Source organism: Pristis pectinata, chromosome 23 (assembly GCF_009764475.1).
Source record: "Pristis pectinata isolate sPriPec2 chromosome 23, sPriPec2.1.pri, whole genome shotgun sequence".
Lineage (NCBI taxonomy): Eukaryota > Metazoa > Chordata > Chondrichthyes > Rhinopristiformes > Pristidae > Pristis > Pristis pectinata.
In genome coordinates this window covers 3,462,418-3,487,698 of record NC_067427.1, presented here as the reverse complement: position 1 = coordinate 3,487,698, position 25,281 = coordinate 3,462,418, and the positions used below count along the sequence as shown (strand labels likewise).

General features: G+C 40.9%; 1 protein-coding gene across 8 annotated transcripts in view; it reads left to right on the top strand.

The window, feature by feature from the left end:
• The window catches only part of strbp (spermatid perinuclear RNA binding protein), a 137,266-nt gene that overhangs the window by 61,601 nt on the left and 50,384 nt on the right, over positions 1-25,281 (top strand). For 5 of the 8 annotated variants that reach the window (XM_052037342.1, XM_052037343.1, XM_052037336.1 and 2 more), the window contains exon 2: positions 12,310-12,501. In XM_052037342.1, coding sequence (XP_051893302.1) covers positions 12,499-12,501 — 3 coding nt within the window. In that variant the 5' untranslated portion in view covers positions 12,310-12,498. Of the gene's footprint in view, positions 1-5,994; positions 6,100-12,309; positions 12,502-25,281 lie in introns of those variants that run through there. The other 3 variants (XM_052037340.1, XM_052037341.1, XM_052037335.1) reach the window with 1 other exon arrangement.

Below are 25,281 nucleotides of genomic sequence, written 5' to 3'. Positions count from 1 at the left end.
AACTCTGCAAATTTCTAACTACTCTTTCTACAACTAGAATCATTTAATAAAAAGATTTTTAAAACACTTGAAAAGCAATTATCATGTCATTCTTAAAAGATCACTGATGGTTGTAGTAGAAATGCACAGGCATTCATGCACAGAAACAGACCTTTTGGCCAATCCAATTTGTGTTGGTGTTCAGCTATCACACAATTAAATAGTTTTGATCAAATATAACCAACCGATTCCTGTATCCTCTCTGCCAGCTTTCATTTAGTCCCTTTTTCTTCACCACCCCAATCTATAATCTTGAATGTTGACGTATGTTCTGCATTAATCTAATCCTCTATGTGAGTTCTCTCGTCCTGCATCTCATCTTTTTCCCTGGTTCCTGTTCTAAATCTTTTGATTTAATCTCTCTACAGCCCCTGGTCCTTGATAGTAGAAATGGGTTAGTTCTGCCTATCCTGTGAAATATATTGCCTTGCAATCTGGATTGTCCTGATAAGAAGAAAGATAGTTCATATCTGCATTTGTACTTGCTCAGACTCATCATGATGTTGGTGAATTTACATTGATCTATCGCCAAGAGTGCAAAGTCTTTCTTGTTGCACACTATATTCTGAACCTGAGGCTTTTGAGTTTTATATTGGTGCATCATTGTTATCATTAATGTTGTATGCCTTAAAATAAAACATTAAAACAGATAATCTGGCCTGGTAATGGCCAGATTAATGATCTGGATATACAATGTTTGAAATGAAAACAGGCATTTATGATTAAGGTTATTTTATGTTAGCATGACTAGGTGTTTCTGGATATCTCTTATATTAATGACAAATTTAAATTCTCATTGAAGAAGTAAGAGGTTTTTCCCCCAGTGTCCTGGACTGAACTAACATCACTAAAATAGAATTTGCTGATCATTTCAGATAAGATAAGATATCTTTATTAGTTACATGTACATCGAAACACACAGTGAAATACATCTTTTTGCTTAGAGTGTTCTGGGGCAGCCCGCAAGTGTCGCTACACTTCCAGTGCCAACATAGCATGCCCGCAACTTCCTAACCTGTACATCTTTGGAATGTGGGAGGAAACCTATGCAGACATGGGAGAATGCACAAACTCCTTACAGACAGCGGCGGGATTTAACATTACTGTTTGTAGGAGTTTTTATCTGTAAATTGGCTGCTACATTTCTTAATCCAGCACGTCAGCAAAGCCTTTGGTTGTCTGAGAAAAATGTATTTAAAGGCCAAGACTCAAGCCCAGCATTAAGCTCATGGCCTACTGGGCAGCAGTGATCTGGGCCCTTCAGTATTCTTCAGAGATGGGTATAACCTGCAGCACGCACCTCAAACTACTGGAGCAGTACCACCAATGCTTTCTCCACTAATCTTCCAAACTCAGTACAGAATAGTTGAACCAACATCAACTTCTAGGTTGATGTGCCCAGCATCGAGGTTCTAATCGTGGTCAGCCAACTACTGTGCCCAGTCACATTGTCCACATTCCTGACACCAGACTCTAGAAATGGGCAACAAAAATAAAAAGATGCTGGAAATACTCAGAGGTTCAGACAATTTCTCATGAAGGGTCATTACCTGAAAGGTTGACTCATGTTTCTCTTTCCACAGATGCTGCTTGACTTGCTGAGTATTTCTGGCATTTTCTTTTGTTTCAGATTTCCAATACCTGTAGGTTTTTTTTTGCTTAGAAAGCATCACTCTGCGCTCTTGTCAGGCAAGAGTCTTTAAGAATAGAGAAAATGCTTCAAGGATTTTCTCTTAAAACCTTATTGAAAAATGACCTCATTTGATTATTAGGAATCCCTAGCCATGTCACTGGTTGAGATTAAAAAGTAGCATCCATGAGCCACTGAGTACCTCAGGTCTCTTTGGGAGAACAGAGATCAAGCAAGAATGGAAGAAGGAATGCAGGACATCCAATCAACTTGCTCCTTCAAGACCCTCCTGCCCCATGTGTGGCAGAGTGGCTGGATCCCATTTAATTCTTATGCATAATAACGCAGAGAACTGTAAAGGAAGCAAGCTATCCTCAACCCTAAGGGGCAACACACACAATCTGCGTCAGGCCCCACCGATGTAGAGGAGGCCGCACTGAATGCAATAAATGACACCCTCGGATTCACAAGTGAAGCATTGCCTCACCTGGGAGGACTGTCTAGGGCCCTGAGTGGTGGTGACGGGGAAGGTGTAGCACTTAATGCAGTTGCAAGCACTCCCCGTGTGGCCTTCGCTACATCAATGAGACCCAACGGAGGTTGGGTGACTGCTTCGTCGAGTGCCTTCGTTCCATCCGCCACAAAAGCAAGGCTTTCCCATTTGCCATCCACTTCAATTCCACATCCCATTCCCATACCGACGTGTCTATCCATGGCTTCCTCTACTGCCATGTTGAGGCCAGACGTAGCTTGGAGGAACAACACCTCGTATTTCACCTTGGTAGTCTCCAACCTGACTGCCTCAACATCGATTTCTTTAACTTCCGGTAACTCCTACCCTCCTTTCTTCTCCCCCTCTCCTTTTTTTTTCTCCTTTTGTCTTCCCTTATTCCTGTGGCCCCCTTCTCTTTCCCCTTCCCCTGCCCACATGACCTGCCCACCCTTATCCCCTCACTCATGACCTGCCTATCTATTCCCCACCTCCTTCCCCTTATTCCATGGTCCACTGCCCTCTCCTACCGGATTCCTCCTCCTTCAGCCCATTGACCCTTCTACTTACCACCTCTCAGCTTCTTCTCCCCCACCCCCACCCTCCTATCTCCCCCTCCCCTCACCTGAACTCGCTTATCACCTGAACTCGCCTATCACCTGCCTGCATGTACTCCTCCCCTGATCTTCTTATTCCAGCTCCTGCCCTCTTCCTTTCCTGTCCCGATGAAGGGTCTCGACCCGAAACGTCGAGTTTATTTCTCTCCATAGATGCTGCCTGACCTGCTGAGTTCCTCCAGCATTTTGTGTGTGTTGCTCCAGATTCCAGCATCTGCAGGAGCTCTTGTGTCTCAACCCTAAGGGACTGCCTGAGAAGAAGAAAATTACAACATTGGCTACAATTGATTATTAAGCATTTTATGATGTCCTTGAAGGGTCTTAAATAAATGCAAGTTGATTTTTCTTTGAACTACATTGTTAAAAATGAATTATTTGATTACAGCATCACAAAAGAGGATACACAAGCACCAATCAAAGACTCTTGAGCTTTTTTCATGGCCTTTGCTTTATTTCTGAGTAGTTATTTTAAAAAAAGTTATCATATGGTGGACACTTCTTTATTACTTTGTGAAGGGTACTATTTTATTTTCATTGTGCTAGTATGAAAATGCACGCTATGAGAAACTTAGAAACAATACCTCATGTTCTTTATTTCCCATTTTGTTGTTTCATTTATACTGAAACTTGGAAATGTAGGCAGTTCTTTTCATAACTTCCTGATATTTACCTTTAAGTGTCAGGAAGTTATGTTGGACTCCAGCAGCAGAATGTGAACGTGTGGCAGTGCCCCAGGAATTATGTTGGAAAATCTGCCAGGGTCAGACCAATGAGACCTTTAATTTCAATGAAAAGATGTGCCTGTGTGAACAAGGCTAATTAAAGATATTTACATTCTTTCAGTCTTAAAAGTTCTAAATAATTTATTTCAATTTTTTTTTAAGTTTTTCGTTCTTTGCTTTTGAATGCATCTAAAATTTGGGAACGTTCAAAATCCTTGTCTGGTTTGCCATTTGGATCAGAGGGGAGATTACCTGTCAAAGTTTCTTCAGCTATTTTGTGGGCAAGACTTACTTTGACATACTTTCAAAGCAATGTGATGACATTAAGTTGTACAGTGTTGCTGCTGTATAGCTGCTCACTGTTTTGGATTGAGATGACTTCTGCAAACGTTCACAATAGTGGATCTGAAAAAGCTAAGTCTGTACTTGTCTGCCAAGATAAAAATGAGCACAACTAGTTTGCCACTGGATCCAGGTTCTTTGTGTTTGGAGCTTTTAGGGGTTCCTTAATGTTAATGTTACAAATACACTTTTCATTAGGAACACTTGCTTTATTTAGTATTATTAACTTCTAGCCTGAGCAAAATAGCTTCTGATTGTTGTTCCAAACAGATTTGGGGAAAATAGTTCTTTTAAATGCACTGTTTAAAAATAAACCTGTGCATCAAGAAAAGAATAGACATGGCTATATTATTTCGGCTACATCTTAATAATAGGATTCCTTGTTCACCCAGTGGCATGCTATCTTAAACACTTCAAGCATAAGATTAAGTGTTGGCTCAGTAGGAAAAGTAGACTGCCTATAGAAAATGATGTTATGCAATGCAGATGATTTTAGAAGTACTGGGAAAAAGAACAGTATTACGCTGTCAGTGGAAGAGTCTGCTGAAACATGCTAATGTCTGTAATTCTGCTCCTTCTATGCAAATGTTCAAATGTAGAATTAATTACAAGGATGTTAGAAACTTAGGCTAGTGATGACGTGTGACTGTTCTTATGGTACATGATCAATTGTTTCACAAAGCCATTCAGTGTTTCGGCAACTAAGAGGCTCAGATCTGAGTGATCTGTTATCACTTTTCAGGTAAATACCATCTTCAGCTACTCTCTTCTAATCTTCTTATTCAGCAGTCCCCTGGGATCAATGTCAATTTTGTGGGTGGTAAGGTGGCTAATGAAGACAGTGTAAAATTTGCTTCCACAAATGGTTGGTGATGGCCAGTGGGCTGGGTGGGTAGTTTGTCAGGTGGTCCGCTCCTTCTGCCACTTATGGACGACCTGAACAGATGGCCTTCTGAAAGCATGTGTTTACATAGTGCCTTTTAATGCAGTGCAATGTCCTAAGGTATTTGTCAGGTAAAATTCTAGAGGCAATTCACATAAAGAGGCATTGATTGAAAACACTGCAGGTCCCAAAAATCTCAAATAAAAACAGGAAATGTTGTGACCAGTAAAATAGTTAAGGGGGAAACCATTGGATGTGGTGTATTTGGAAGGGGTCCAATAAAGTCCCACACAGGAGGTTGATCAATAAGGTTAGAGCACATGGAATTGACAGTAAGCTGTCAGTGGAATGAAAATGTTAACAGACAGAAAGCAAATACTATGAATAAAAGGATTGTTCTCTGACTGGCAGGCTATGATTAGTTGGGTACCGCAGGGCTTGGTGCTTGGGGCCCCAGCTTTACACAAACTACAGTAAAATTCTGACAATCTGCTATCCAACTAATCAGAAATCCTGATGGTTCAGCATCTGGCTCAACCAAGTGATTGTCACGCTCCCTTCTCTTGTCAAGACCAAAGATGACAGGCATGGATGAGGGTTTCAGCAACAGATGAATTGAGGCAGAGGACAGAGAGAAACATTATTAGAGTTGGCAATAGACCCTCTGGATGATAAGAATAGATATAGGGTTGTAAGTTAATATTGGGGTCAAATAATATATAAAGCTGTTGGTGATTTGGTTCAGGCATAATTCATAGCTAATCAGTGATTGAATATGATATCCATTCCATGAAATGGCATAGATATGGCTAAGTTTGTGTAATTCATGGAGTCTGCTTAAATTCTTAGGGACCTACAGTATCACCAGCACAGCAATGTGTTTTGTAACTTTGGATTCCCCTCCTCTCCCATCCGTCCATTTCAAAGCGGTTGAGTTCATTCCAATACTAGGAAATTAGGGTAAGGACATCCAAACTGCACGGGTACTTCAGTATCTTATGGCCCTGCTAGAGAGAAGATAAACCTTAAGAGAGTTGGCTTCTAGCAAAGATAATTGATCCTTTTGATTGTAGTAAAGCTATGGGGCCTGACTTCACAGCTTTACTACACTGTGGTTTTCTGAAGAATTCCAGGGGAATCTTGCTAATTCTGCCAGGCACAATCTCTTAATGGAGCCAATCCTCTTGTTAAATAGAAAGAAATGTACTAAATGAGTAACTTGAGACTATATGAAAGAGTTAATAGGGTTTATGTAATCACTGTGTTCAAAGCTCCTTTGGTGTACAGTGAAGATGGCCATCAGTCTCTGACTGCCAAGAAGCAAGTGAAAAACTTTGGAACAACAGCCTTGAATCAGTGATTGAATAAGTATTAAGGTATGAAACCACACCACCTAATCTTGCCAAATAAAGCTAAATCAATTGGTGTAATTTGCTGTTGAGTTAAAAACATGATCTGCACAAAGGGCTATTATTTCGGTGAGAAATTTCAAATTATGGCGTGAATTTGGCTTCACAGGAATCAATGAATGCATTCTTTTAGACAGGTGCAAAAGTAAGGTAGAGGGCACAGTTGGTGTAATTTTTGATACCAACTGGGTAAGGAGTTATTAGGCAGATGACCAAAAGATTTGTCAAAGAAATTTTGAGGAATGTCTTAAAGAATAAACAAAATATTGAGAGAGGTGGCAGTAATTCTAGAGCTTTGTGGTGAAATGGCTGCTATTTGTGGAGGGATTACATTATGGGATGAGCAACAAGCCAGATATCTGAGTGTTATAAGTTTGGAAGCAATTACAGAATTAGAGCATGGGATCATGGAGAGATTTCAAAGCAAGGGCAAGAATTTTAAAATGGAGGCATTGATTAATTAGGAGTCAGGGTAAGTCAGTGAGCCAAAGGAGGGCAGCCAGCATTGGAATAGTTAAATCTAGAGGTAACAATGGCACGGGTAAGGTTTTCAACAGTTTATTATCCACTTTTGAGGAGTATTCTGAAGTCTTATACAAGGATAATGTAGTATGCTTTGCATTGTTCCTTTAAATTCATGCATTTACTATGGCAAATGGTAAAGAAGTCTAGAGATCACCAGAATGCTCAGATTTCTTTTCACTCACTCACTGCTGAAGAATGTATGTATGATGAGCATCTAGATTGCCTTCATTAAACTGAACTTAACTGTCCATTATAAGCTGTTTTTCAACATCTCCCTCCCAATGTATCTAGATCTATATGTAGTACTTAGAAACTGAACATTATCTACACTTTTAACTCTGCTGTGCAAGTACATATCATCTGCAAACCTGCAGGTCATTCCTAACATAGACTCATACAGCATGTCCAGAGAGACTAGAGGGTTGAATGTCCACACAGACCAGTTGGCAGAAGGTACCCTTCTGTATTAACCCCACCTTCCAGCGCATGGCCCATACACTTTTATGCCTAGGTGACCCGAGTGCTTGCCTAGGCATTTAGTCAGTGACTCTGCTTCCACCACACTCTCAGGCAGTGTATTCCAGATACCAGTCTCTGGTTGAAAGAGGTCCCCCTCAGATCCCCTCCAAATCTGTTACCCCTTACTCCGAGTCTATGTCCTCCTAGTTTTATTTACCTCTGATATGGGGAATAATTTTCTGCAGTCTACCCTCATAACTTCATATACCTCAATCATGTCTCCTCCTAACCTCCTCTCCAGGGAAAACAGCCTCTCCAGTCTCTCCTCATAACTGAAACACTCCATTTCAGGCAATATTGTGATGAATCTCCTCTGCATCCTCAGTGTTATCACATCTTTCCTATAAATGTGGTGACCAGAACTGCATGTAGTACTCCAGCTGAGGTCTGACCAGTGTTTTAGGGCATAACTCCCTGCTGTTGTACTCAAGTACCCCTACTAATGAAAGCCAGTATCCCATGTGCCTTCCTAACAACATTATCTTCCTTTGCTGCCACCTTCAAGGACCTTTGAACTTGCAACCAAGCTCCCTCTATTCTTCAGTACTCCCTAGGACTTTAGCGTTCATGGTGTATGTTCTACCCAAAAATGCATCACCTCTCATTTATCAGGATTAAACTCCATTTGCCATTTCTCAGCCTATTTCACCACCACATTGATATCACCCTGCAGCCTAAGACTACCCTCCACACAGTCAAACTTAACACAATTAGTAAATATCTCAATGTCAGCTTCCATAGGGCACATCTCCAAAAAAAACATCCAACTCCATCTACTGTTATTTTCTGCCTGCTGGCCTCTCATCAGTTCTAAAGCAGACATGGTAGATTGCTGAAGATATCATTTCTTGTAGACAAACTTGGTTGGAAATACTTCCACTCATCAGCCTGGCTATCAAATTATTGTATGTTTAAATATGGATAAAGAATCTTCTCATTTGGAGGAAAGGTCTGTATAGAGAGGAGATGAGGTTATCAGCACATTGTAAATGCCATGACAGCCATGTAAAAATGCACAACTTCCCAGGCCAATAACAACTGTTATCTTAGTACTTTTATCTCGATGTTTTGTAAAGCCATAGGAATAAGAAATAAGAAAGGTGAAAAACCATACTCATGTCCATGGAAGCAACATGCCATCCATCTGTCAGACCAATCTGATTAAAAATTGTACCAAAACTGATGATAACCTCCGGCTTGGAAATTATCCTATATAGCACTGGAGCAGATTTTCTATTCTTGCAGTTAAATCCTTAACCATCTGACAGCATCAGCTGTGATATTATTCACTTCATGCCAGATGTTGTGCCAAGCATGACAATCTATAATTAGCAAGGATGAAGCAGTACAGTCATGCATCTTGATGTGGGCAGCAGTTGGATTCCATCTTGTTTGGTATATGCCAGATGAATGTGATGTTTGTCCAGATTTTTACTATCTTGTCTTGAATATGAGTTTGACCAGTATGTCAGCCTTGCTAAATTTTCAGAGTCACACAGGGATTATTAGGTAACTCGGTAACTTGCTCTTAATTTTCAAAGAGTTAGGAAATCCATTCAGTGGTCAGAAATGCAAGTAGTAGAAGAGATGGGGGTAGAACGTTCTAGGCTCTCCACAAGCAGTTACTTATGCAGCAAGCAAGATCAGCTTACTCAGAAAACAAACTCTGTTTGAAGAGTAGAAGAAACTGGTTTATGATGGAAATTACAGCAATTCCTTCCAATAAAAGAAGAATTTCTAAAGAAAATTGCAGTAAGTGGAGGATAGTTGTATATGTATTATGTGCAGAAAATCAGTAATACCATAGAACAATACAGGCCCTTCAGCCCACCATGTTGTGCCAACCTTCAAACCACTCCTAAGACTATCTAACCCCTTCCTCCCACATATCCCTCTAAAATTCCTCCATATGCTTATTTAACGATCTCTTGAACTTGACCAACGTATCAGCCTCCACCACCACCCCAGGCAGCGCTTTCCACACACCAACCACTCTCTGGGTGAAAAATCTCCCTCTGACGTCTCCCTTGAACTTCCCACCCATTACCTTAAAGCCATACCCTTTTGGATTGAGCATTGGTGCCCTGGGAAAGAGGTGCTGGCTGTCTACTCTGTCTATTCCTCTTAATATTTTGTACACCTCTATCATGTCTCCCCTCATCCTCCTTCTCTCCAATGAGTAAAGCCCTAGCCCCTTTAATCTCTCCGCATAATCCATACTCTCTAATCCAGGCAGCATCTTGGTAAATCTCCTCTGCACCCTTTCCAACACCTCCACATCCTTCCTATAATGAGGTGACCAGAGCTGGACACAGTACTCTAAGTGTGGCCTAACCAGAGTTTTGTAAAGCTGCATCATTACTTCGTGGCTCTTAAACTCAATCCCGCGATTTATGAAAGCTAACATGTAATGTGACTAACAGGCTTGATTTGCAAGACATTGGACGCTTATCCCCATTCTGAGAATAGCTTCACGTTTGCAGCTTTTTATTATGAGTTAATGAGGGGGAAAAATCGTTTATCAATTAAAGATCCCTCTTGCTGGCCTTCAGCCCTGTTTACATCTATTCTTCACTAACCTCTGATACAACAATGACAATTCCACTGCCTTAAGTCTAACCTACCATCCAAATTTGCAGCACATCATCAATCCCAATTGTTGTAGTTTAGCGAATTGACCTCTATAATGCAGAGGTTGAACATAAGCTCTCAGGTACCTCGTACTGGATCATGACCACCTATCTGCCATCCACACTCCCATCCACACTCCCATCCGATCCCATCCCTCCCTCAGCTGTGATGGCTTTGTCAAAGGTTGCCAAGATTTCAAGGCAGGATAATGTGACTTCCTTTGAATATTGTGTACTTTTTTGAGGGCAATTTTCAATGTCATGAGAGAAGCAAAACCCTTTTTTGGAAGGGTTAAGAGGGGGTTGAAAGAAGCAGGTGTCTGTGTGCTTCCAACGCATGATTCTGGCTTCTCCATAAGGTCCCGAAAGTCCCTCTCCATTTTAAATCGTTGTGGACCAGGGATTCCCAAGCATCAGTGGGAGTGTTGCATTATTTCAAAGACATTTTGAGCATATCCTTGAATCTCTTCATCTGTCCATCTGGTAATCTCTATCTGTGATAGAGCGTGGAATAGTGTCTGTTTTGGGAGTCTGGTGTCAGGTACATGAATGATGTAGCCTGCCTGCCAAATGGGTGTAACTAGAGTCTCACTGCTGGGATAGTGGCCTGGGAGAAGATGTTGGTTCACTTACCTACCCTTCCAGTGAATTTGGAAGATTTTGCTAAGACAGCAATGGTGGTATATTTCCAGTGCACTGAGCTGCCTGATGCAGGTAGTCCAGATCTCAGAGGTATGTAGGAGAGCAGGGATCACTGCTTCCCAATGGACCAGGAGCTTTGTGCCAGGTTAAAGGTCTTTATCTTCAAATACCCTTTTCATCGATTAACCAATGGCTTTGCTGGTGCTATGAGGGCAACTGTGCTCTTCAACATCAGTGTGTCTGCCTTCACTAAGAAATGGTTCCAGAGATGAGAAGTTGTCCACGTTTTCTAGGATTGCACCATGAATCTTTATTGTCGGAGGGCAGTGTTATACACCTCGGGGCATGTTGGCAGAGGACCTTTGCCTTGCATATGTTAAGTGTAGGGTCTATTCTCTCATACCTCAAGAAAAAGTTGATGACAGTTTAGAGGTCAACCTTCATGCGCATGCAAATACAAGCTTGATCCTAATCAATGAATTTACAGCAGAGCCAATGAAGATTGGCTTGAAAACAAGGCTGTGTCATTGCTCCAATGCTTATTTCAGTCTCCTTCACTGCAACATTGCACCTCACCTCTAACAAACATCCTGTGGAAGTGGAGCTAATTTTCAGATCTAATTGGAGAAAATGTTTCACAACTACTGAACTCCAGAATCAAGATCACCCCAGACTCCATAGTGTAGCTGCAGTATGCAGATGGTGCTTGCATTTGCTGTGACTTGGAGGCCAGGCTTCAAGCTATTGTGGATTGATTCACTGACACAGTGTCAGGGAGTTAAACAGCACGGAACCAGACCCAACTCGTCCATGCCAACCAAGTTGCCTATCCGAGCTGGTCCCAGTTGCTCCCATGCCAAAGGGTGGATCTTAACATCTGCAATACATCAATGCTGTTTATTGGGAGCATGGTTAGATCAGTCAACCCCCTTTAGAAAATGTACTGAAACAAATGGTTGCATTTTCCTTGGCAATACTGAATGCATACTCTGTCTGGTATCCATCAAATTTTGCTTCTGAATGTAAAATCTGTAGTCCAGTTAGCACTTTAGAGTCCCTATTGTTTTCTTCTGAAAGTTGCACCCTGCTGCAGTCTGTCTGATGCCTGAGCTTTTTCTTTCAAAAAATAACCTCTGCACCCATGGGTTTTGTTTCTTCAATTAAAAAAGTGTTAAAAATTCAGTATATGAACAACATGTCTTATCCCACCCACATGAATAACCAGCCTGGAAGTTGTAAACAAGTATTTTATATAGATTCTGTTGTAAAACTTTTGTATTATTGGGTGCTTGAGAAATGTGGTATTTTAGACTTTTGCAGATGGTTGGAATACTACAAAATCAGCAATCCAATTAGTATGTGAAAGTTCATAAATAGAGTTTGTGTACATGTGTAAAAATATATTTAATGAGATGGGACATAATTAATCTCCATCCAGTGTTTGAATGCATATCATCAATTTCAATAAGAAACTGAATAGTCATTTAAATATTGTATTTGTATTTGACAACAGGTTTGTGGTTTCTGACTATGTCAAGTGTGAAGAAAGAAACCTTGGCATGTTTAACCTATCCAGAGACTTGGGAATATGGAGCAACCAAGCATTCAATTAGATATGCTGCAGACTGCTGGTTCCACATTCCCTAGAGCCTTAGCTCTTAGTTCAACCACTTTTTAAGATAGTTACCTCGTCATACATTGGTTTTGAGAATTTAGTTTTAATTCCACCCAACCTAAGATTTTGGAACTGAGATTTGAATTTCTTTTCTTAACTTAATCATATCTGTTAAATTGCAGTCCTTGGGCAAGTGTTTTTTGCTGCACATTTTTCACTTTGAACTACTGTGTCCTTTTTCTCCAGGTACATTACAAAGAACGCCTTGCTGTACCATTTGCTATTTTAAGATCTGAGTTGTCGAGGGATTACAAGAGCTTATGAGGAAGTTCTGTTGCAAAAACGAAAACCAGTGGCTAGAGGAGACTGCAGAAAGTAAGGAGCGTCGAACAGGACAAGACACAAAAGGGAAGCTGGAATAGCAAGTGGAGAATCATGGTATGTCCTTGGGCTTTGTCACTTATGACCTTGGTTTTATGTGAAAAATTACAAGTGGTGTAATGGATGCAATCGGCATATCCCAATAAAAACATTCAACAAAAATCTATTCAATAGTTTGATATTAAGTACCGGGGTAGTGAAAATCCATGTGCAGAGTATAACATTCTTGATTTATTGCCAGGATTTTAAACCACAAAGTGAAATCTCAAGAGTCTGCAGCATATGAATTATTAATTGCAAAGAGGATGTTCATAAATTACGTGTTCTAATGAAACTGGCGTTAACATGCTGCTGTAAGATGCCAAATGACCTTGGTCTCTGCTGCATAGCTGAAATTTTGGGTGCTTGTCATTGTCCTGTCTAGCAGAATCGTTGCAGAATGAATCGGGATGTTCTCAGAGATGTATCAGCTGGTTTGGCTGTTGTTAGGTAAACGGATGCTGCGTGTCAGCACTATTTAATCTTCTGCTCAAATTACTTTATTACACCACCTAATTATATGGTGAAGTCAAGAAGCACTAATGACTATAAGGGAAGTACTGCTCTAAATATATACTAATAATAATGTTAAAAATTACATTTTTGTAATGTGACCATGGACTTTTTGCAGTCTAATTTCACATTTCCCTTGAAACCTGATTTAGCACTAACAGTGCAAATGCAGTTTTGATTGAATGCAAGTGCTCGATAAAACTATGCTTTGAATTTATTTATAGATGTTCTGGATTCAAAATGTAAATTTTAATGTAACTGTCAGAAAATTCTTCTGATAACTAGTGAATTAAGGAATTTGTAGAGTGTGCAAGGGAGGTGGAAAATAAACCGATGGGAGGAATTAACTTGGAAGTATTTATCTTGGCTTGGTTAATGTAATGCGCATGTAATTTACGCCTTACATAATTTTGCATGAGTCGTTATTTTATAGTCTGAATAGGAGTATCCACATTGTAGATTTAGTTAAGGTTGATCATTACTAATCATGGATTTAAAACAAATCTAAAAACAGATAGCAGAGGCACAATGGCACGTAATAAATAATTTGCAACAAAAGCTTTGATTTCAGAGGATTAACAGATATTTGCATTCGAGAAGGAAGAATGTAAACATCCTATAGTCCTGTCACAATAACAGTATCAAAGGAAAAAACGGAAAACATCTCACAACCAAAAAGATGGTCAATAGAAATAGAATAGTCAACATGGTTTTCAAAAGTGTAGTTTGACTAATGTCACTTAATTCTTTGAAGAGCTAGCAGAGTTTGGATGAGGATAATATAGTAAATGCAGTTCGTCTATAATGCTGAAAGGCCTTCAGTCTAAATGTGGCATCTCATCAAAGAATGAAATGAGAACAAGTAGAGTTAAGAAAAGTATGAAATATTTGGGTAGCTAACTTTAAGATAGAAAGTGGAGACTAGAAAAGGATCAGTGCTGAGGCTACAATCTCTCACAGTGTATATTACCTGTTTATACATTGGGATCAAATTTAATTTCTAAATTTTTAGATAATGTTAAATTGGGTGAGGTGGGAATATGGATGATGAGGGATGCCACATATTTGAAGGAAAAAAATTATAAACTTTCAAAAAGGACAAATAAATTTCAGTGTTGGCAAGTGTGGGTATAACATTTTGTTAAAATAATGAGGTCCCATTTTACTTGATGATCTTAGAAATAAGTGCAGAAGTCATGAAAAGCTGAATCACTGGCTAACAAAGCCTTAACAAAAGCACGTTAAACATTGGATTTAAAACAGAGGATAGAATTGAAATTCTAGATAAGTTATTGATAAACCTTGCATGGATCCTTAGTTGTAATGCTCATCTGGTCATCTTATTATAAAAGCATTAGAGTCTGCTGCAACAGAGGGTTTTGCTAAACTGGTACCAGTTATGCAAAGTTATGCTGAATGGGTTGGGATGGAAAAAGAAGGTTGAGAATTATCTTATAAAGGTCCTAAAAATCTGTAGGATTGCTTCATGCAAGAAGATTTCCAGATCTATGATAGCCTGGATACCCTGCAGGGTGAGAAAGGGATACTTCCTGATAACGGTAGATAATTTAAAGTTTCATTGCTCGTAAACACAGCCTGATGTGTGAATTTTGTTTCTATTTAGTCCTTCTAGGGTCACCACAACTATTCATTTTATGCTAATAACTATGCTTAATTTGTTTTGAAAATACGATCTTTAGTTTATCAAGCTATTTAAGAGTTGGTTCAGGTCCACAGATTTAGCATGATCAGTGAATGTTAGTTTATGTACAAACAAGAATAAAATAGGGAGAAATTCGAGGGGTTTTTAAACCATCTTTTCCTCCAACTACATTTTTGGCCAGGCTTTTGATATGGAGCCATCCTCTATATCTGTGATTATAGAGTCAGGTGTCATCTGTTCTACCTGCCGAGGGAGTTCTCCGCTGTCATCCTGGTAGCGGAGTACATTCCACCCCTGGCTGATGTTAAGCTGGCACTGGAGGAGCTGAGCACTGTGATCAACAGTCACGAGACAGCACACCCAATCATCGCAGGGGACTTCAACCAGGCTAGCTTGAAGAAGTCTCTCACAAACTACCACCAATGTGTCACCTGCAGAACCAGAGGAGTCAACGTACTCGATCACTGTTACACCAAGAACACTTAATGTGCCATCCTACGCCCACACATTGGCAAGTCCGATCGCCTGACAGTACTTCTACTCTCAGCATATAGGAGACTGAGGACCGCAGCACAGTGGTGAGGACTGTGAAGCTATGGTCAAGAGAGGCAGAGGAGTGTATACACGACTGCTTTGAATCATTGGACTGGACCATATTCAGGGATTTATCTTCGGATCTGAATTAATATACCACAGCCGTCACTGACTTCATCGAGACCTGCGTGGACAAGCGTGTGCCTTTGAGAACATACCGAGTGTTTCCAAACCAAAAGCCCTGGATGAACCAGGAGTATAAGACATTGGTGAGGCCAAATTTGGAGTATTGTGTGCAGTTCTGGTCACCTAACTATAGGAAGGATATCAGTAAGATTGAAAGAGTGCAGAGGAGATTTACTAGAATGTTGCCAGATCTTCAGGAGTTGAGTTACAGGGAAAGATTGAACAGGTTAGGACTTTATTCCTTGGAGCGCAGAAGAATGAGGGGAGATTTGATGGAGGTTTACAAAATTATGAGGGGTATAGACAAGAGTTAATGCGAGTAGGCTCTTTCCACTTAGATTAGGAGAGATAAGTACGAGAGGACATGGCTGTAGGGTGAAGGGGGAAAGGTTTGGGGGAACTTCTTCACTCAAAGAGTGGTGGGAGTGTGGAACGGGCTGCCATCTGATGTAGTAAATGTGGGCTCACTCTTAAGTTTTAAGAATAAATTGGACAGGAGAGGTCTGGAGGGTTATAGACTGGGTGCAGGTGAATGGGACTAGCGGAATAATGTTTCGGCACAGACTAGAAGGGCCGAATGGCCTGTTTTTTGTGCTGTAGTGTTCTATGTTTCTATCCCCATATCTCTTGATTCCCTTAATTTATCATCTCTGTTTTGAATGAACTCAACAAATGAGCTTTTTACAGTCCACTGAGGTGCAAAATTCCAAAGATTCACCACTGCTGAGTGAAAGTGGAAAGGTTTAGGGGGAACTTCTTCACTCAAAGAGTGGTGGGAGTGTGGAACGGGCTGCCATCTGACGTAGTAAATGCGGGCTCACTCTTAAGTTTTAAGAATAAATTGGATAGATACATGGACGGGAGAGGTCTGGAGGGCTATGGACTGGGTGCAGGTAAATGGGGTTAGCGGAATAAAGTTTTGGCATAGACTAGAAGGGCTGAATGGCCTGTTTTCTGTGCTGTAGTGTTCTGTGGTTCTATTCGCAGTCTGCTAAGGGCTAGATCTGTGGCTTTCAAGACTGGTGATCCGGAATCCTAAAAGAAGTCCAGGTATGGCCTATGGCCATTCTGAGTGAAGCTAGAGATACAATCGAATGCACAACAGCTGTGGCAGGATTTGCATGCCATTTCTTCCTATAAAGCGAAACCTAACAGCATAAATGGCAGTGATGCTTCACTCTCCAATGAGCTGAACACCTTTTATGCACGCTTTGAAAGGGAGAATAACACTACACCTGTGCAAATCCCCACAAAATTCAGCAGTCCTGTGATCTTTGTCTCAGAAGCTGATGTCAGAGCGTCCTTCAAGAGGGTGAACCCTCACAAGACTTCAGGCCCCAATGGTGTACCTGGCCAGGTACCGAAAACCTTCGCCAACCAACTGGCTGTGGTGTTCAAGAACATCTTCAACCTCTCACTGCTGCAGTCTGAGGTTCCCACCTGCTTCAAGAGGGCAGCAATCATACCAGTGCCCAAGAAGAGCAGGGTGAACTGTCTCAATGATTATTGCCCCAGTAGCAATCACATCTACTGTAATGAAATGCTTCAAGAGGTTGGTTATGGCTAGAATTAACTCCTGCCTGAGCAAGGACCTGGACCCACTGCAATTCGCCAACTGCTACAACAGGACTACAGCAGACGCAATCTCACTGGCTCTCCACTCTGCTTTGGAGCACCTAGACAACCACAAAACATACATCAGGCTGCTACTTATTGATTACAGTTCAGTGTTCAACACCATTATCCCCTCCGTACTAATTACCGAGCTTCAAAATCTGGGCCTCGGTACCTCCCTTTGCCATTGTATCCTTGATTTCCTGATTGGGAGACCACAGTCAGTGCAGATCGGTAACAATATCTCCTCCTCACTGACAGTCAACACAGATGCACATCAAGGATGCTTGCTTAGCCTACTGCTCTACCCTCTCTACATTCATGACTGCGTGGCTAAGCACAACTCAAACGCCATCTATAAATTTGCCATTGTTGTTGGTAGAATCTCAGATGGTGACAAGTAGATTGCATGGTGTCGCAACAACAACCTTGCACTCAGTGTCAGCAAGACCAAGGAATTGATTGTGAACTTCAGGAAGGGGAAGTCAGGAGAACACACACCAGTCCTCATTGAGAGGTCAGTGGTGGAAAGGGTGAGTAGATTCAATTTCCTGGGTGTCAACATCTTGGAGGAGCTATCCTGAGCCCAACACGTGCAATCATGAAGGCACGCCAGTGGCTCTACTTCATCAGGAGTTTGAGGAGATTCAGTATGTCAGCAAAGACTCTTACAAATTTCTGCAGATGTTCGGTGGAGAGCACCCTGTCTAGTTGCATCACCGCCTGGTATGGAGGCGCCAATGCACAGGATCACAAGAGGCTGCAGAGGGTTATAGACTCAGCCAGCTCCATCATGGGCACAGCCCTCCCCACCATCGAGGACATCTTCAAGAGGCGGTGCCTCAAGAAGGCGGCATCCATCACTAAGGACCCTCACCACCCGGGACATGCCTTCTGCACATTACTACCATCGAGGAGGAGGTGCAGGAGCCTGAAGACCCACACTCGACGATTCAGAAACAGCTTCTTCCCCTCTGCCATCAGATTTCTGAATGGTCCATGAAGACTACCTCATTATTCCTTTTTCTACTTTATTTATTTATTTTTGTAATTTATAGTAATTTTTGTATCTTTGCACTGTACTGCTGCTGCAAAACAACAAATTTCATGTCATATAAGTCAGTGATAATAAATCTGATTCTGAGCTTGGCTCATGGAATGGATGTATTCAGCCATACACTAGGAAAACATTGTGCTAAAAAGTGTAGGAGTTGTGCTTAATAGATCTCCAGAATGAAGATACAATGTTTAAGTGGAAGGGCAGAGGGAAAAAAGAGACTTCTAATGGTTTCACATGGAGACAAAGTTTAAAGTTTGGATGCATACATGAACATTGTAGAGTGAGCAGTGCTGCATGTGTGGTATGGCATTCTGGGCATTAGTGTGCTTGAGGTTATTGTCTGGTTGCTTTGTCATGTTTGGGTTATAGTTGGATTGGGTTCAGACTGGGCTTAATTTTATACCAGTGTATGTTGCTATTTTGATGCATGTGCCTAGTCTTGCTGACTAGTTCAACATCCTTTTCCTCATTTTGTTATTTTAAATGACCCTTACTATACCATCAGAAATATTGGGGGGAAAAAAAATCAGGAAAGTTATCCACATTTGAAATGTATTTTAGTAATGTCAGTTTTTTTTTCAAGTGAGATTTTCTGACCTGGAATCTTCAGTTTCCTAGCCCCAGGTTATAAGTTGATTAGGTGTGTATAGCTTATGAGTTCTTCTTGCTACTGGATCTGATGCTGCATTCGTAAGTATTAGAACATAGAACATCACAACACAGTACAGGCCCTTCAGCCCACGATGTTGTGCTGACATTTTATCCTGCTCTAAGATCTATCTAACCCTTCCCTCCCACATAGCCCTCCATTTCTCTATCATTCATGTGGCTATCTAATATATCTGCCCCCACAAACTCTGCTGGCAGTGTGTTCCATGTACCCAACACACTCTGTGTGTAAAAAAAAATTTACCTCTGACATCCCCCTTATATCTTCCTCCAATCACCTTAAAATTATGCCCCCTTGTGTTAGCCATTTGCGCCCCGGGATAAAGTCTCTGACTGTCCACTCAATCTATGCCTCTTATCATCTTGTACACCTCTATCAAGTCACCTCTCATCCTTCTCTCCAAAGAGAAAAGCCCTAGTTCACTCAACCTATCCTCATAAGACATGCTTTCCAAACCAGGCAGCATCCTGGTAAATCTCCTCTGCACCCTCTCTAAAGCTTCCACATCCTTCCTATAATGAGGTGAGCAGAACTAAACACAATACTCCAAGTGTGGTCTAACCAGAGTTCTATAGAGCTGTAACATTACCTGATGGCTCTTGAATTCAATACCCTGACAAATGAAGGCCAGCACACTATACGCCTTCTTATCAACCCTAGCGACCTGTGCAGCAACCTTGAAGGATCTATGGAAGTGGACCCCAAGATCTCTCTGTTCCTCCACACTGCTAAGAGTCCTGCCATTAGCCTTGTATTCTGTCTTCAAATTCAATCTCCCGAAGTGAATCACTTCACACTTTTCTGGGTTGAACTCCATCTGCCACTTCTCAGCCCAGGTCTGCATTCTATCAATATCCTGTTGTAATCTACAGCAATCTTCTACACTATCCACAGCACCACCAACCTTCGTATCATCAACAAACTTACTAACCAACCCTTGCACACCCTCATCCAAATCATTTATAAAAATCACAAAGAGCAGGAATCCCAGAACAGATCCCTGTGGAACACCACTGGTCACCGACCTCCAGGCAGAATACTCTCCATCTACCACCACCCTCTGTCTTCTATGGGCAAGCCAATTCTGAATCCACACAGCCAGGTTTCCCTGGATCCCATGCCTCCTGACTTTCTGAATGAGCTTTCCATGAGGAACCTTATCAAATGCCTTACTAAAATTCATGTACACCACATCCACTGCTCTACCTTCATCAATGTGCTTTGTCACATCATCAAGGAATTCAGTCAGGTTCGTGAGGCACAACCTGCCCCTCACAAAGCCATGCTGACTGTCCCTAATCAGCCTATGCTTCTCCAAATGCCCAAAAATCCTGTCTCTTAAGAATCTTCTCCGGTAATTTGCCCACCACTGAAGTAAGACTCACTGGTCTGTAATTCCCAGGGTTATCCCTACTACTCCCTTTCTTAAACAAAGGAACAGCATTTGCCACCCTCCAGTCATCTGGCACTACTCCTGTGGCCAGTGAGGACACAAAGATCACAAAGTTGTTTTATTTGAGGTGATTGGGATTTCACCACTTTGAGTCTTCCACCACTTTCTGCTAGGAAAAGACCTGACCAATTGACTTAACATGGTATTACGTGTTCTGGTTAAACAAATGCTTCAAGGCAAAATGAATTCTTCTTAACCTAGGGTGGTTCCTTGACACATGATGTAGTTAACTTAACACAAATAATACTGCTAGCTAGGGTGGCAACATGGACATAATAATCGAGGGTGGCAGTAGGGCAGTTAAGATCAAGCAAGTGTCCGAACCAATAATTATAATTGGATGTTTGATGAAGACTCAATTAAGCAAAGCTGGGAACCATCGCAATGGATAGAAAGACTTGCATCTTTCATGATCAAGATGATCACTGCTGCAATTTAGGAGAAACAGCACCCACAAACAGCTGTGTGAGGAAATAACCTACTCTAGTGATGTTGACTGAGTGTGGGAAAATGTCTTGCTCCTTGTTAAAATAGTCTGACAGGATCTTTTACGTCAACTTGAAAGAGCAGACAAGGCCTCGATTTCGTAACTTCTCCGACAGACAGCACTCCCAATGGTGCAGCCCTCTGTCAATCTAGATTTCTGTGCTTACATTTCTGGAGTAGAGTAGCCTGTTGTTCATGTGAAGTAGGAGCGGTTGGGCAAGGTGCAATAGATGTCCACTGAACTCATGTTCCATGCTATCATTTAATTTGCTGCTTGTTGTTGTTCGTCACTCATTCTTGAGTATGACCATGACATCTAGTGTATAATGTTGCGATGTATACGGAGATGACTGATTAGACCAATCTGTGCTTGAACGTTCCTTTCACACAAGAGACAGAGGTGTAGAGATGCTGTAGCATCAGTGGTTCTAGATTTTCAAGATTCTCTTTTCCTCTGCATTCTCCATTCTAGCTTCCTCAGGTGAGCGAGCACCACTTTTTATGTGGGTACACTAAACAGGATGATTCAGTGCTTGTTGTTCCCAGTGGTATGTGTTTAAATTTTGAAACTCTTCAGGGATGTTCTAAAGAGAGTCTTTGAATCTCTTTGGTTTATTTTGTCCACCACGTGATTGCTTGCCCTCAGTCAGCTCTCCATAAAGTAGCTGATTTGGCATTTTGTCATTAGACATTCTTCCGACATGTCCTGCCCACCTGTTTTTGTGATTCTTTCAGCAATGCATAAATGCTGGGGCGGTTTGTTTGGAACAGAATCTGTGCATCTAGAATCTTGTCTTACCACTTGATGTGAAGTATTCTCTGCAGTAAGGTCATGTGGAAGTCGTTAAGCTGTCTCACATGTCTGCTGTACACTGTCCTTGACTTGCAAGTATAAAATGAATATGACAACAGCATGATACATCTTCAATTTGGTCTTAAGGCAGATTTCCTCTTTATTCCCTCACTACACTTCTCAGTCTTCCAAAAGCAGAGTTGGCTTTTGCTGTCCTGTTGTTGACTTCGTCATCAATGTTGACTGATCTTGAGAGAGTGCTGTCAATGTTATGTGAACTTGTCCACTTCTGAAAGTCTCTGACCCTTCACAGGAATGTTTGGTTCTGTGTATGGGGTGTTTGGTGCAGGTTGGTGCATCATTTCTGTTTTCTTTGTGCTAATTGTGAGGCCAAGGTTGCCACAGACACTAACAAATTTGTAGAAGTTTTCCTGCATATCAGTTTCTGAGCTTGCATTGAGTGCAGTCAACCACAAAGGTGAATTCCCTTAAGATGGTTTCTCGTACTTTGGTTTTGGCCGAGAGTCTCCTTAGTTACCATCAGTCCTGTATCATTCCATCTTCTTTGAGGGTAGGAATCAGACAGCATTGTAGAGAACATAATACTAAACAGTGTGGCGGCAAGCACACAGTCTTGTTTCAAAGTTGAATTTACTGTCATATGCGCAAGTACATTACACAAGTGCAATGATAAACTTAAATGCAGCAGTATCGCAGGCACATAGCACCAGATACTGTAAACAACATTCACAAGAAAAGTATAAATTAATAATAAATTATACACAATTTTCCACACCACTGGTGACTGGGAATGGGTCTGAAGACTCTCCGTTATCCATTACTCTGGCCATCATTACCATCGTGGAATTGTCGGACAATTATCTTCATAGGCCCTCACAACAACAGTGTCAAAAGCTTTAGTGAGATCAACAAAGGTGCTGAACAAGTTGCAGTTTGTTCTTGGCACTTCTCTTTGAATTGTCATGCTGTGAAGTTCATATCTACTGTTCCACCCCTTCACGGAAACACATCGGCTTTCTGGAAGTAGGCCTCCCTCAAGGTGAGTGGTCAGTCTGTTTAACAGAACTCTAGTGATGATTTTACCGGCAGTCAAGAGTAAAGAGATTCCTTCTTGATTATCACAGATTTGATGGTTCCCCTTAAGCTTGCATAGGTGTGTAATTGAGGCGCCCTTGCGTACTTTTCCTTGCTCCATAGCACCTGAAGTGGATCTGTCAGTTTCTCAATCAAAAGTGGGGCCCCCTTCTTTGGTACAGCAGCCGCTCCTGGAGATTTTCCACATGATAATTGTGACGCTGACTTTTGAACTTCTGCCAGGTGTGGAAGTTCAGTAAGACCGAGGTTTGTTGGAAGTTATGGCTAAGTGAAAGGAGAGGGGATGACAAAGGAAAGAGTAGGTCACATTAGAGAGCAGACGGTAACTTCTGTGTACAGAAGAAATGAAGACTTTGCTTTTGGCCTCATGAAGGAGGGGTTGACACAAACATTGACATTTAAGGAGATAAAATGTAAAGTGCTGGAAATTGAAAACATTGGAAGCGATGACACATTAAAGGGTCACACATTTTTAAAATCCTCCAAAGCTCTTAAAAGCAGGGACTGGAAGGTGTTGAGTCTGAGTATAATTTTTCAGTCTTTTCTGGCTTCAGGCCAATGCTAGAGGACTGGAAGATGGCTCATGTACTGCCATTGTCTTAAAGGAAGGGATAAACCAAGTAACCACAGGCCATTCAACCTAATAATAGCGGTGGTTTTGAATATCAGTATAGGGTAAATTATTGGAAAAAATTCTGAGGAATAGCATAAATCAGTGTTGACACACAGGTTAGTCTATGACAGTCTGAGTTGATTTAAAGGAAGTTTGACTAATTTGATACAAAGAGAGTCATTGAGGATTGTGTATTTGATGTACTTAACATGGATTTTGGCAACACATTTAACAAAGTCCTACGCAGCATTTCAGTCAGGAAAATAAAAGCCCATGGGATCCAGGGGAAAGTAGCAAGTTGGGTTAAAAATTTCCTCAATGGCCAAAAACAAGTCAAGAGGAATTTTAGTTACTGACATGTGTGTGCTGTGCAGTTCCATGCAGTTGAATACTGGGGCCCTTTTTTTGTGATATATATTAGTGACTTGCATGTAAGGACCATGATTAAGAAGTTTGCCGATGAAGCTAAAACTGACAGTCTGGTTGATAATGAAGAACCTGTTCCATGCTGTGGGAAGATATCAATGGACAGGTTTGGTGGGCACAAAGGAGCAAGTGCATTTCACTGTGTGTTTCAATGTGCATGTGACTAATAAATAAATAAATAAATATCTAGATGGTATTCAGTCCAGAGAAGCATGAGATAAATGCATTTCAGGGAGAGTGAACAAGGTAGGGAATATACATAGAAGCTTAACAGTGGATGATCTCTGGTCAGAATTCCTCAGTATCATGGAGATACGAGATAGTGCAGATGCTGGAACCTGGAGCATTAAACAATTTGCTGGAGGAACTCAGTGGTCGAGCAGCATCTCTGGGAGAAAAGGAATTGTTGACGTTTCGGGTCAAAACTCAGCATCAGGAGTCCTGATGATGCTGCTCGATCCACTGAGTTCCTCCAGAAGATTGTCTGTTGCTTACCATCATGCAGTATTCAAATTATGAATAAATGCAGATTATAGATACTGATTATTCAGAATATTTAACAGTGGTTTTTATGTAGCCAATTTATGCTGTCAGTAAAAAAAAAGTGTTTTGTAATTTAAAAAATTATATGAAACTAGATTATGCTTCCTTTGTGAGAAACTTGGGGGAGGTCTGGAAATTTGACATACAATATTTTTTATGAAAAGCATGCCCTTAATGACCAATGTAGTTCATAGCTACAGTCTCAAAATTAAGGGAATTCTGCTAAGTTACAAAACTGTTAAAAGTATTATTTGGTTTGTTTGTATAACTGGTAAGTTGTGTTCATAAAATTCAGACTAAGAGGTGTTCTTTTATGGTGAAAAACCACACTTTTTCCTTCAAAGGTGATTTCATCTCTGGCTATAAGAAATCAAAAGGTTGATTTGGTTAAGTTGTAAGAATCTGTCTCCTGACTCCTAAACTTTGGACATAGCTCAGTGAATTTTATTGGTGAATAAATGTATTAATAATTTAGGCTGATATCACTTTCATCTTCTCAATTGTCACAACATGTAATGAAATCCTGGTTACCTAACCAGTGATAACCTTTTGATTAAAAGGGGAAGTTAGTTTGCTCAATGGCTATTACCCCATAAATGAAACTTACAATCTTCAATTTAAGACAGGAATGTTCATTTTCCCCGAACAGAGTGTAAGAGAAAAAAAATGACAAGTTCAAATCATAGCATCTAGTAGGATAAATACAACTTGGGGAAGAAAGAAACTGATATTAAATTAATAAGCTGAAGCAAAGAGTAGCAAATTAGTGCCAGGGGCCTGAAAAATATGCATGTTGAGTTAGCATCTTCATAACAAATAGTTGGGGGACGGGTCGCTGATAGAACAAACCCTGCAGTTAGGAATTCTAAATTGGAGGCAGAAAATAATCAGTGCCAGCAACTAGAGAAAGAATGGCAGAAGCACAAAGAAAAATCAATGATTTAAGCTTGAAGGAAGAAAACAGATGTAAGCACTAGAATGTGGAACCAGTAGCATAAGCTTCCAAAAAAAGTCCAGCTGGATAAAGGTGTGAGAAGTCTAGCCCATCCAGTAAATGATAAATTCTGTAAATCCAACCATTTTCCAACACTTAATCGAAAAGGAACTCCCATTTATTTACCAATTTTC